Below are 13341 nucleotides of genomic sequence, written 5' to 3'. Positions count from 1 at the left end.
TTTTTTCTGAGTGATGGGACTTATAAGCATGTGCCACAAATACCCAGCTAATTTTTAAGTCTGAGAATATTCTAAGGAGTTAGTATTTTAATTAGATAACTGAAATGAAGAATGGGGCAGGGTGTCTTTATTTTTGACACTATAATATAATGACATCATGTCTCCCTTCCCTTTTCTCCCTCCAGACCCTCCCATGGGTCCTTGCTCTTGTTTTAATTCATGGCCTTTTTAATGTTGTTATTGCATGCACATAGGTGTTCCGCCTCCCAGCTGGGGCTCAGGCAGACTGAATGTGGAGTGCTAGGCTACATTCCATCCTCTCAGCTTGGTGGTGCTGGGCTGGCAGAATGCCCACACCCACTTGGAGGTGGGGAAACACAGCCTAAGGTAGGGCCCCCAGCACAGGTAAGAGACGACTAGGCTGGGACTGAAGCTGGGGTTCCCTATCTCTTGGGTACCCAGTTGCTGCTGGGAACTTCGAGGAGTCTGGAATGGAGGGGGTCTGTGGCCCTCAACAAGCCTGGGGTGGGGGTTTTGGGGGAGGGAAGGGGGAAGGGGAACTCCAGCTTAGGTATGACAAAACCCCAACTGTGGTTTTGATGAGAGAGACAGTCCTTGCTTGTCTAAACTGTTTATTTTATTCATTGTGAAGAATAGATGCATACAATTTACTCAGGGTGGACCAGAGATTAAATATCTTTTGCAGCAGGAAAGAATGTCTGGGAAGGGAAGCTTATTAGCTAAACCCTCAGGGTCCGTCTAGATACCTCAGTAGCATGGAGAACTCTCTGCTGTGTTATCATGATCCTCATGTGGGGTCCCATGTCCAGGACAGGAACTGGGCCAGGGGTTGAGATTAAAAACACCCTTCTCAGATATGAGAATTACTGGGGTTTCTGAATCTGTTCAACCTTCCCAGTTTTTGTCTGGTAGCATGGTTCCACTTGCCCCACACATATATGCATATGTATATGTATATTCCTAAATATAACCTGCGCAGTCTGTGTGTTAGTTGTATGTCTATGAGTTCAGGGCTTACCACCTGGTATTGGATAACCAATTGATGTGCTCTCTCCACAAAGAACTACAGGCAGCTAAGAAGTGCTGACTGGGAGAAATAGTATTTTCCTCTCAGCATTTCTTAGTTGCCTGTAGTTCTTTGCATAGGGTTAAGGACTCATGGGCTTTCCTCTGTACTCTTTGGCATGTCTGTAGGTGTTGTCTTTGTTCAGCTTTGTTTAGGTAGTCCTGTTGTTGAGGCTACACAAATGTAGCTTTTGACATGACTAGGAGAGATACAATCTCACAGTAAACTCCCTGGCCCTTTGGCTCCTAAATCTTTTTGCTCCTTCTTCTGCAATGCTCCCTGGGCCTTAGCTTTTTGGAGTTGTTTTATAGATGTATCATACATTCAGGACTGGGATTCACAACTCTGTATTTTGATTGGATATGGTTTTCTGTAATTGTCTTCATCAGTTGCAAAGAGAAGTTTCCTTGTGGAGGAGGGCTGATTACTACACTATCTATGTCCTGATATCTGTGGGTTCAGGACAAATGTTTACAGTGTAGTTATGGAGTATGCTGGCTAGTAATGTAATGGTTGAGGGTTCTCCAAGATCCATGACTTTACTAGTCTCAGTTTCCAGTACCAGGCATTTCTTTCTTATTGGGCAGGTTTTTTCTTTTCTTTCTTTCTTTTTATTTAAAGATTTATTTGTTTATTATATGTAGGTGCACTGTAGCTGTCTTCAGACACCTCAGAATAGGGCATCAGATCTTATTATGGATGGTTGTGAGCCACCATGTGGTTGCTGGGAATTGAACTCAGGACCTACGGAAGAGCAGTCAGTGCTCTTAACCGCTGAGCCATCTCTCCAGCCCCTGTTGGGCAGGTTTTGAGTCCAGTTGGAGAGCTGTTCATTACTGTCAAGGTGAATATGCTGCTACTGCACCCTTAGGGTTGTGATGACGTGCTAGTCACTGTTCTGGGTTACAGATGTGTATGGCTGGGTAGGACTGTTGGTTTCTTTCCTTTGGAAGCTTGCATAGTGTCCTCTGGTACCATGAAAGCTAGTCCTCAGGGAGGAAACATTCAGATCCCACTCAGGGGTTTCTGGATCCTGTTTCTGAAGCTGTGTCTTTAGCAGTAGGGCTTTCTACCTTTAGGGGAGAACCAAGGGCAATAACAATAGGCTATGTTCCAGGGTCACAGGATCCCAGAATCACAGGATCACAGAGATGGCTTGACTCTGAGGAGTTCTGACACAATCAGGATCACAGGAAGGGCAGGCTCCAGTCAGATTTAGCAAGGGCAGGTAGCAGTAGAGATAACCAGATGATGTGGGGCAAGTGTAAGAATATAAGCAACACAAAACAAGGTTACTTGGCATCATAAGAACCCAATATTCTCACCATTGCAAGTCCTGGACACATCATCATACCAGAAAAGCAAGATACAGATATAAAATCACTTCTCATGATGATGATACAGGACTTTAAGAAAGACATAAATAGCACCCTCAAAGAAATACAGGAGAACACAGGTAAACAGCTAGAAGCCCTTCAAGAGGAAACACAAAAATCCCTTAAAGAACTATAGGAAAACACAATCAAACAGGTGAAGGAAATGAGCAAAACCATCCAGAATCTAAAAATGGAAATAGAAACAATAAAGAAATCAGAAAGAGAGACAACCCTGGAGATACAAAACCCAGGAAAGAAATCAGGAGTTATAGATGCAAGCATCACTGACAGAATACAAGAGATAAAAGAGAGAATCTCAGAGGTAGAAGACACCATAGAAAACATTGACACAACAGTCAAAGAGAATGCAAAAAGCAAAAAGCTCCTTACCAAAAACATCCAGGAAATCCAGGGTGCAATGAGAAGACCAAACCTAAGGACAATAGGTATAGAAGAGAGTGAAGACTCCCAATGTAATGGGCCAGTAAATATCTTCAACAAAATTATAGAAGAAAACTTCCCTAACCTAAAGAAAAAGATGCCCATGAACATACAAGAAGCCTACAGAACTCCAAATAGACTGGACCAGGAAAGAAATTCCTCCCAACACATAATAATCAAAACACCAAATGCACTAAACAAAGAAAGAATTTTAAAAGCAGTAAGGGGAAAAGATCAAGTAACCTATAAAGGCAGGCCTATCAGAATTACACCAGACTTCTCACCAGAGACTATGAAAGCTAGAAGATCCTGGGCAGATGTCATACAGACCCTAAGAGAACACAAATGCCAGCCCAGGCTGCTATGTCCAGCAAAACTCTCAATTACCATAGATGGAGAAAACAAGATATTCCATGATAAAACAGAATTTACACAATATCTTTCCACAAATCCAGCCCTACAAAGGATAATAGATGGAAAACATCAACATAAGGAGCAAAACTACACCCTAGAAGAAGCAAGAAAGTAATCTTTCAACAAATCCACACAAACCTAATTCCACCTCTTACAACAAAAACAACAGGAAGTGACAATTACTTTTTCTTAATATCTTAATATGAAAATTAATATTACTAACATATCCTAGTCAATTGAAATCCAAAAATATGAGGAATTAGAAATTTGTTAATTGTCATCCAATGATCTCTCTAATTTGGTAATTGGAAAAATAGGTCCAATATTATACAATCCATATACACTTTCAGCTTGTTTGTTCGTGACAACGTCTTGCTGTGTACCACATAATGGTCTTGAGATCTTGCTTCTCCTATCTCAGACACTCTATTAGTAGTATTGTTGATTTCATGTTTTTACACTATAGTATGGTTTTCAAGACAGCTTACATATTTTAAAAGTATTTATATACCCAAAAGAAATGTAGACAATTAAATTGGGAGGGGGTTTGTAAGAGAACAACAAAGAGTGAGACTGAATGCTTTGCTTGACGTTTGTAACTCTTGTATCAAGGTACCACAGTAGGAGCCAAGATTTTAAGCTCTACTAAAGATAAAACAAACAAACAAACAAACAAAAACACTTTATATATTTATGTTCATTTAAGAAAATATTAGTAGTGATGTATTATTTTGAAATATACAGTTAATACATTTGGAGTTATTTAAAATTTATATTGAGAAAAACATGTATTTTCAGTATTGCTGTAGACAAGCATCTACATAAGACTGTTAAATTGATTGTTGTTTTATATCAAACAACTTTTATAATACTCATTTTTATTGTTATAATATTTTATAAATTTTAAAGAATTTGACAAAAAAGGTATTGTAGGTATTGAAGGGGGGGTCTCTGGGAGGAGTTGGGGTACAAAAGGGAAACAAGAATGTGATTTAATTCTATTTACTTAAAATATGTTTTTAAATGTTAACAAATTCAGATAAATTGAAACCATGTAACTTTTCTCATTATAATGCAATAAAACTTAAAAAAAAGAGAGAAAAAAACCCAATAGGCTATGTTTTAAATGTTTCTTGGATAACCCTGACGAATAACTCAAAAGAGGCCTTTTTATGTCTGGTATTTAGGTTTTTGCTAGATGGCCATTAGTTTTAGGAGGGAGCATTGTCAACCCAGATAAGAGAAGCTCATTTAAATTATGTATGTGTGTTTACACATAGAATTATGTTTATTATGGGTTTCTCTTTGTGTAGTTAATAGTATGACCCCTTATGACTTCTCAGAAGTCCTTATTGTTATTTTGCACTTCTCCCTTCTGTATTTACCTTTTATTTTCCTGCCTTCTTTTTTTCTTTCTTCTTTTCCTTCCTTCCTTCCTTCCTTCCTTCCTTCCTTCCTTCCTTCCTTCCTTCCTTCCTTCCTTCCTTCCTTCCTCTTTCTTCTTTCTTTCTTTCTTTCTTTCTTTCTTTCTTTCTTTCTTTCTTTCTTTCTTTCTTTCTTTCTTTCTTTCTTTCTTGAGATGGATTCACCCTATGTTGTCCAGGCTGGTGGGTTTAAGTAATTTTCTTTCTCAATACTGATTAGCTGGGACTATAGGCTATTGGTTGGGACCGTGGATGTGGCTCTTGGGAAGATTTTGTCTTTTTGGCTGCTAGACATATTTGTAGTTCAATATCACCTCCCAAGACTATTTTCTGGAGGTAACTTGTATAACCATGAGACAGAGAATAACTCTCTTCAGTTCTTTGCTTGGTTACAGAATACGGTACGCCCTGATGAAATTACCTAAAGAGGCATTTCCTAGATTTCATCCTTACCAGCAACCAACATTGTATTTATATTTTGTATTTTCTTAGGGAAAATCAGATTCATGTAAAAATTTCAAACATTTTTGTTTCCCACTCAATTGTGTTGTTACTGGTGTTTTGAGACTAGGTCTTAGTCTTCGGCTCTGGCTGGCATGGAACTGAGTAACCCTTCTCCTCAGGTTCTCAAGAACTGGGGTAACAAGCATGAGCCAGCATGCTTGCCTTTTACTTAGCATTTGTATTTAGTTTATTTGAAGTATCTAACAAGTGTGAGAGGTTGGGATAAAGTGAATTAGATACTAGGTTTTTGTAATGGAAATAATATTGTCAGTGCAAATTGTCTAAAACTGAAGCGAGAGGAGCTGGAGTACAGACACATTTCATCAGCTCCAGCCTGCAAGTCTCCAAAGGGAGCGCCTTTATGATGGCAATGCAGTATGCTGTTTCACAGTATTGTTTGCCTTTACTAGATGATATTAATTTTTTCGTCAAGTGTTGCAAACAACCTTTTAAAGTGAAGGGAGAGTGTCATTCTGTTTTGTAGCCCTAGCCATATAGCAAGGCTGCAGAAATAATCTTGTCTCTCCTTTGCATGTGAAGAATCTATATACCGGTGATATCAGAGCCCATACCCAGTGATGGCAGAGCTGTCTCATTTACCTAACACAGAGGCCGCACACTCATACACCCTGGAGCTATTCTGGCATTTGCTTAGTACGTGCTCATTTCCCTCCTGTACTAGAAATTCTTCCTTAGACAAAACCAAGCTCTGAAGTACAGAACAGAGCAAAATCACTTTTGAGATTATGTTTTGGTACTTACATTTTTGGAACCAAAAATTGTTAGGTTGCCTGTCTCTACCTCCCCCAAGGTTGAGACTACAAGTTTCTCCCACCATAACAAAAACAAACCTAGTTTGTTGTTGTTATTTAGTTTTGGATTTAGAAATGGTTTCATTTGACACTGTGTAGTTCATGCTGGCCTTGAACTTGTCGTCATCCATCTGTATCAACCCATGTTCTTTTATATAAGAAACTTCTGATTTAATAAGTTTGGGATGTATTTTTAAACAATTTTCTTGGGTTAAGTTCAGTGCAGCCAGGTTTGAGAACCATTGCAGAATTAGAAAAATATGCTTTCCTTTGAATCTTTTCAAAGTTTCAACTTTTAAAAATTCTTTTTCTATTTTCCTCACACTTAATCCCCTTTGCCCTGCTGACTAGTTGGAGCTCACTTGGCTTTTATTAGCTGTCTTGTCTGGCTTCTTGGGGAAAAACTTAGTTTATTAATAATTTTTTTTATCTTGCTACTATAAGAATTAAAAGATAATAAACTTCTGTGCATACAGTGCTTCAGTTGCCTGCCCGCTACACATACACACTTACATGCGTGCACATGCACATGTTAAAATCTTTTCTTCCTTAAATGGAGAACCTGATATTTTTGAGTTTTCTTTATGATTCCCTTGTCAGGGATGTAATTTGGTAGTATATTAAATTTTCTAATTCCATGAGATTTTTCTCTTGCTTAGTGCTCACGTGATCCTCTCAGATTTGTTGTGCACTGTCTGGGTTGTCTGTGGTCCTAAATGGTCTACAGAAACCATACTCCACCCTTTGATGGCTGTGCCCCAATCCTTATGACCAAAGGAATTTTGCAGATGTGATTGAATTGTTGATCTAGAACTGGGGTAACCTGGGGTTATTTGTAAATTTAGTGCGTGGGAACGAGGAGGGCTAAAACGCTAGTCAGGGGCTGAGCAGTGAGAGGACTGCATGGCATTTGTGAGCAGCTACCCATCAGAGAAGCAGCTTCCCTGACACTTCAGTTTGCTCCTTCCCCCTTTTCTCCCTGCAGAAAGATCTCACCTTTTGTGCCCACCCTTGCAGGCACCCCAGGCTCCCATTGGATCTGTTTCGGACAGAAGCCATTCTTGGAAGTCCCCCTGACCCCCCACCCCCAGCACATTCCTGTCTGAGTAGTATTTATTTGACATCTAACTCAGGGAAGAGTGTAAGAATCATAAGGCCTGAGTTTGGACACTTTCTGGTTAAATCCTGGGCAGATTAATGAAGTCAACTCTTTATATAATAATAATAATAATAATAATAATATCATCACAACAACAACAATAGTAGTAGTAGTAGTAGTAGTATAAATATCAGCCTTCTAGGGTTTTTTTTTCCCTGAGATTAAAGGGAATATGATGTCTTTATTAAGTAGTGTAGCCTCCATCTTTTGCCTCTGTCATGTAGATCTCTCGATCATGGCAGTTAACCGTGTTTTTTTTGGGGGGTGGGGTGGTGGGTTATTACCTAGTCATGTCATAAGTGTGTGGCATCCTGCCTGTGTCTTCATATTGCTTTAAGTTGTAGCTTGGGCTACAACCTGCTTCTCTGATGTCTATCTTGATTTTTCTTAAGCTTGGTTTGAACCCTGAGAATACATTGCTATTTTCAGTGACTTTAGTATTTTCTTTTTTTTTCTTTTTCTTTTTCTTTTTTCTTTCTTTTTTTTTTTTTTTTTTTTTTTTTTTTTTTTTTTTTTTTTTTTTTTTTTTTTTGGTTTTTTTCGAGACAGGGTTTCTCTGTGTAGCCCTGGCTGTCCTGGAACTCACTCTGTAGACCAGGCTGGCCTCGAACTCAGAAATCTGCCTGCCTCTGCCTCCCAAGTGCTGGGATTAAAGGCGTGCGCCACCACTGCCAGGCGACTTTAGTATTTTCAAGTGGGGATTTTACTATTTCCTTTAGGAAATAATAAAAAAGATGAGCTCTAGAGAGAAACTCTAAACAGTGGTTCTTCTGCTGCAGCAATGGAAGCTGTAGTGTATAAAACTGGAAGAACTTAGCCTGTTGAAAGCAGATTTTGAATGATAATGCGTGGAATGCCATTGTTTTATTTTTTGATATGAATTTTGTTTGTTTCTTGAGACAGGATTTCTCTGTGTATCCCTGTCTGTCCTAGAACTTGCTCTATAGATCAGGCTAGCCTTGAACTCATAGAGATCCATCTGCTTCTGCCTTCTGAGTGCATTAAAGGGATTAAAGGCATGCTTTTTTATATGATATTTAATGTTCTTATTTGTATAGTAACTATTTTGTAAGATATGTCAAGGTATATCTTTATATTAGTAACAATCCAAGATAAAGTAATATGTAATAATAATTCAAAATGATATCTCTTACAATATCACAAAACGTTTCCTTTTTAGGCATATGGATCAGGCTGTGATATTGTTATCCTGGCAAGTGACTTTGAATGTGTGCAGATCATCCCTGGTGCTAAGCATGGAAACATCCAAGTCAGTTGTGTGGAATGCTCCAACCAACATGGAAGAGTAAGCCATTTAGTCACTTACTTAAAGGTCATTTAAACGTTCTTGTATGTGAATCGTGATGTGCTATAACACTGATTATGTGATGATTGTTCTACCAGTGGATATACTATGCTGAAGGGGTGTAGACCTCACAGCCTTAGGTGCATTGCTGTTCTGTTAATTCTGTAACTTTAAGCCATTAAGGGAGGAGGAATCAGTGTCCTCCAAACTCCAATCCCAGCATTGTTTGTTTTTGAGATGAAATCTCATTGTGGCATGCAGGCTGGTCTTCACTCCTGGACACAAAGTGAGCTTCCTGTTGAGCATCTGCTGTGAGCTAGATAGAGCAGCAGACCATGAGCCTGCATCTACAATAACAGTGGATGTTTATCAGGAAGTTCAGGGAGTTGTGTTTAATGTAATACGTGTCACATAGGTGTTTGTACACCTGTTAATTTAGTGAAAGCTTGTTGAGTGAATATTTAAGAATTTATTCCAACTTTGGAACTGAGGATTTATTTTGAAATAGTTAAAGCTTTATCTAAAGTCTTCTTTCTCAGATTTTCTTTTCTTCTCTCTCATTTTTTAAGCAATATACAATGAATGCTAGTATAGTATATTTGATATATATATATATATATATATTCTATGAATTCACTAAGAATAATATTATATGGCAGTTGTATGCTACTACAAGACCATAGCAAAGGGGCGGTGGTGGTGCACGCCTTTAATCCCAGCACTTGGGAGGCAGAGGCAGGCGGATTTCTGAGTTTGAGGCCAGCCTGGTCTACAGAGTGAGTTCCAGGACAGCCAGGACTATACAGAGAAACCCTGACTCGAAAAAAAACAAAAAAAAACAAAAAAACAAACAAACAAACAAAAAAACCAACAAAAACTATAGCAAACAAGTTTTAAAACTATGGTAGATAATTATAGTATTTAAACATTCTTGGTTTTCTAGAGGTTGTTCTTTACTGGATAATATTCTATCAAGGATATTGTTAAATCAGGATCTCAGTGGTAATCATACAAATTTATACAGAATAATAAATTATGATTACTTTGCTATTCCATTTCTCCTGCCTTATTCAACTGTTTGCATTAGGCTTAAACAGTTATATAAATGCACCATTACTTGGTAGTAACGTACTTGAAACACTACATTCTCTGGTGGCCTCTGAAATTTGCTTCTTGCTTTTCTGACATTATGTATTTTTCCATAAGCACTGCTTCCATTTAATTTAGAGAATACCGAGGGCCATCTTTCTTTCATTACTTTTTATTTGGTCAATCTCTCTAGGCCAAACAAGATAGCTTTAAGCTTGCCTCAGGTTGAATGATAGTTACTAACCAATTTTTATAAATTACGTAAGTATTCATGATAATCACAACTAATATCTTATAGGAGTAAGGATTTAAATATATATATATATATATGCAATAAAGCTGGCTGAGACTAGAGGGTTGCTTGAACCTACTAATTTAGGGCCAGCTTGGGCAACACAGGAAGACTTTATCTCAGAAAAGAAAGATCACTGAAGTATGGAAGATGTTTGTATTCATAACCATATGAAGCAAGCGCACAGCCTGTTTCTCTTCTCCTTACCTGGAGAAGACAGTTAAAGTATCGCATCTTTTCTGCCATGTTCTTGTATTTTAGTCCTTTATCTTCAGCTCCTGTGATGGTAACTGTCAGATTTGTGACTTCATATTAGCCAGCCATTTGAAGTAGCTCCCCTGCTCTCCTGTGGATTAACAGCTTTGTCTTGGGGAAGGCTAGTTTTGTGGATTAATCAGAGTAGATGGTATTAGAAGGGAGGGCTTTGGTCTGTTTCCTGATGCTGATTCTTTCCTTCTCAAGATGATGATGAATTGGAAAATACTTCCAGCAGTTGTTAGATTTGGTCTCTAGTAGCCTCTTGGAATGGAGGGACTTGCCCTTCTTCTCAGGTGTGAAATGGAGCTGAGCAGTCCTGGCCCTCACACCCCCTTCAGTGGAGACTCACAGCAGCTGCTCATCTGGGTGCTCTGCATAGTTCAGCAATTTCCCTCTTTGTTATTTCTGTTCCTTCCTCAAGGTGATTTCCCAATTGGTGTTTTCTGTTTGATGGTATAATTAAAGCCATTTTTTTTGTAACATAGGCTTAAAACCTGTTATCGTTTGATATATTTTTTAAAACCTCATGATTTTTATATTTTTTCCACGGGATTATAAACTTTGCTGATAAAGAGATGTACTTCTAAGATGTATTTTGTCACTAAAATTATCTCTGTATTGAAAATATTAAACATTTGAAAATCACATGTGTTAATTTACTGTGCTTGTGTGTGTGTGTGTGTGTGTGTGTGTGTGTGTGTGTGTGTGTGTGTACTGGTCAGAGGATAGCATACAGGAGTCAGTTCTCTTCTCCTGTGTGGGTTCTGGAGATTGGACTCAGATTATCAGGCTTGGTGGCAAGTACCTTTCCTTAGCTCTCTCCTGGTCCCAAAATAAATTCTTCTAGGAAATGTAATTTTTTAAAATAGACATTGAGTTGCTCAGGAAGATTAGGAGTTTGTGGCTAGCCTTAGCTATATATCAAGTTTGAGGCTATCCCAGGCTACCTGAGATCTTGTCTCCTTTGTAACTTTAAAACAAGGCTGCCTAAGTTTTTGGTAGCAGAGATTGTTAAATCTACTATACTGCCAGGTTTATTTGTAAAAGTAAACCATGGAGATATATTGGAATTGGATTGTATGAGATTAATTTATATGTTATTGTATGGAGAAGGCTATCTCTGTTTCACTCTTTTTTAAGCACTAACATCATATTCATTCTCTTTTAGGTTGCAGCTTCGTATGGGAATGCTGTGTGTATTTTTGAGCCCCTGGGTGTAAATTCTCATAAGAGAAATAGTGTAAGTATTCACTGATAGCAGAATGTCCTAAGAATCTGGCTAACCTCATTTATTATTATTATTATTGTTGTTGTTATTTATTGGTTTTGGTTAACTTTTGAATCTAGCTTTCTTGTTTCCTTAGACTCTACTTAGAGTAGCAGTAGAGAGCTGCTCAGGAAACAGTATAAACAGTGGGTAGGAATATCTGTGAAGTGTAGTAAAGACTTTGTAGAAACCCAAGTTTCTAGAATATTACTAATTGCCATTTGTTGTGTTGAGACCTACCCTAGTCTGAACTGCTCTTCCCTTTGCTTGGATTATTGCTAGTCTCTGGTACTAGTTTTCTATTCTGATTCCCTTTTTTCTTCTCTTTTTATTATCTCTAAGAGTGCCATATTTCTTGCAGATTTTAAACCTGCAAGTAGCCTGTCACCTCCCTTCTTCCTCCCAGCACCTCACTGTTCTTCTGAATCCACCCCTGACTCCAGCTACACTCGCTCTTCTGCTGTTTTTAGTCACCCTCCCTTTAGGTTCTGTGGATGATGCCTTCTCTGTGCAGGTCCAGGGCTGGTTCTGCAGACTTAGAAACTCTGAAGTCTCATGTAATATACCTCCTCAAGGAGGCCTGTCTATTCTGTGAGTTGCAAATCCTCCTTTCATTACTCCTTTCTCTCTTGCACCAGCAGCCTGTTTTTGTGATGCCATTGTGCCCATCTCAAAAGGTTTTTTTTTGTTTGTTTGTTTTGTTTTTTGATATTTTTAAGTTAAAAGATAATCTTTATTTGTTTAATCTTTTTTTTTTTGTTTTGTTTTTTTGTGGTTTTGTGAGACAGGGTTTCTCTGTGTAGCCCTGACTGTCCTGGAACTCATTCTGTAGACCAGGCTGGCCTTGAACTCAGAAATCTGCCTGTCTTTGCCTCCCAAGTACTGGGATTAAAGGTGTGCACCACCACTGCCTGGCAATATTTATTTAATTCTTATTCTTTATTTTTTTTAAAAAACTTTTATTGCATTATGATAAGAAAACTTACATGATTTCAATTTATCTGAATTTGTTAACATTTAAAAACATATTTTAATTAAATAGAATTGAATCACATTCTTGTTTCCCTTTTGTACCACAACTCCTCCCTGAGCCCCCCCTTCAATACCTACAATATTTTTTCAAAAGGTTTTTTAAACACCAGTTTTTATTGAAATTTTGTACAAGTTTTTATATTTCTAAACTAAATGAAAATATGAGTTTTTAATTATAAAAATAGTTGTTTAATTGTACAGTGTCTAAGAGTCATCTAAAGGTATAGATCAGTGGCTGAGCTCTTGCTTAATATGCACAAGGCTCTGGATTTGATCTCTCTCAACCCCCAAATAAAGACTGACTAGGAACACAATAAAGAAAATTCAGGTTCAGAGGCTTGAGAGATGCTTATTGGTTACAAGCATTTACTGCCTTGAAGTACATATATATTAGGTTCCCAGGACTCACATGGGGGCTCACAACCTCTGACCTCTGCATTGTCACATGTATGACGTGACTATGTTGTACTGTTTTTTTTTTTGCTTTGTTTTTTGTTTTGCTTTGTTTTTTTTTAAAAACAAAGAAATATATACTTTGATTTTCTTAGAATACTATATTCCATGCCAAAACCTTTTGACATTTAAACTTTTAATCTCCTTATAGAATAAAAGGGTTAGATAGAAAATACTCAAATATAACTGATCACACTTGTGAATTGCATATATATTTAAAATCTGTCATCTTGGGAATTTTATCTAGTTTTAGTTTGAACAGTGAGTCCATTTCTGTGTATTAATAAAAGTTTCAAAATGATTTATTTTTATTCTCTTTTTCTTTCTCTCTCTCTCTCTCTCTCTCTCTCTCTCTCATGATGTGTGTGTGTGTGTGTGTGTGTGTGTGTGTGTGTGTGTGTGTGCATGAGTGCAGGTGCCCATGGAG

At 37.9% G+C, this 13341-nt stretch overlaps 1 protein-coding gene across 4 annotated transcripts in view; it reads left to right on the top strand.

Moving 5' to 3' along the window:
• Dmxl2 (Dmx like 2) overlaps window positions 1–13341 on the top strand; it is a 143175-nt gene that overhangs the window by 14736 nt on the left and 115098 nt on the right. For all 4 annotated transcript variants that reach the window (XM_031346264.1, XM_031346262.1, XM_031346263.1 and 1 more), the window contains exons 2-3: window positions 8398–8523; window positions 11331–11402. In XM_031346264.1, coding sequence (XP_031202124.1) covers window positions 8398–8523; window positions 11331–11402 — 198 coding nt within the window. The remainder of the gene's footprint in view (window positions 1–8397; window positions 8524–11330; window positions 11403–13341) is intronic.

Source organism: Mastomys coucha, unplaced genomic scaffold, assembly GCF_008632895.1.
Source record: "Mastomys coucha isolate ucsf_1 unplaced genomic scaffold, UCSF_Mcou_1 pScaffold23, whole genome shotgun sequence".
NCBI lineage: Eukaryota > Metazoa > Chordata > Mammalia > Rodentia > Muridae > Mastomys > Mastomys coucha.
This window is presented reverse-complemented; position numbering and strand designations above follow the sequence as displayed.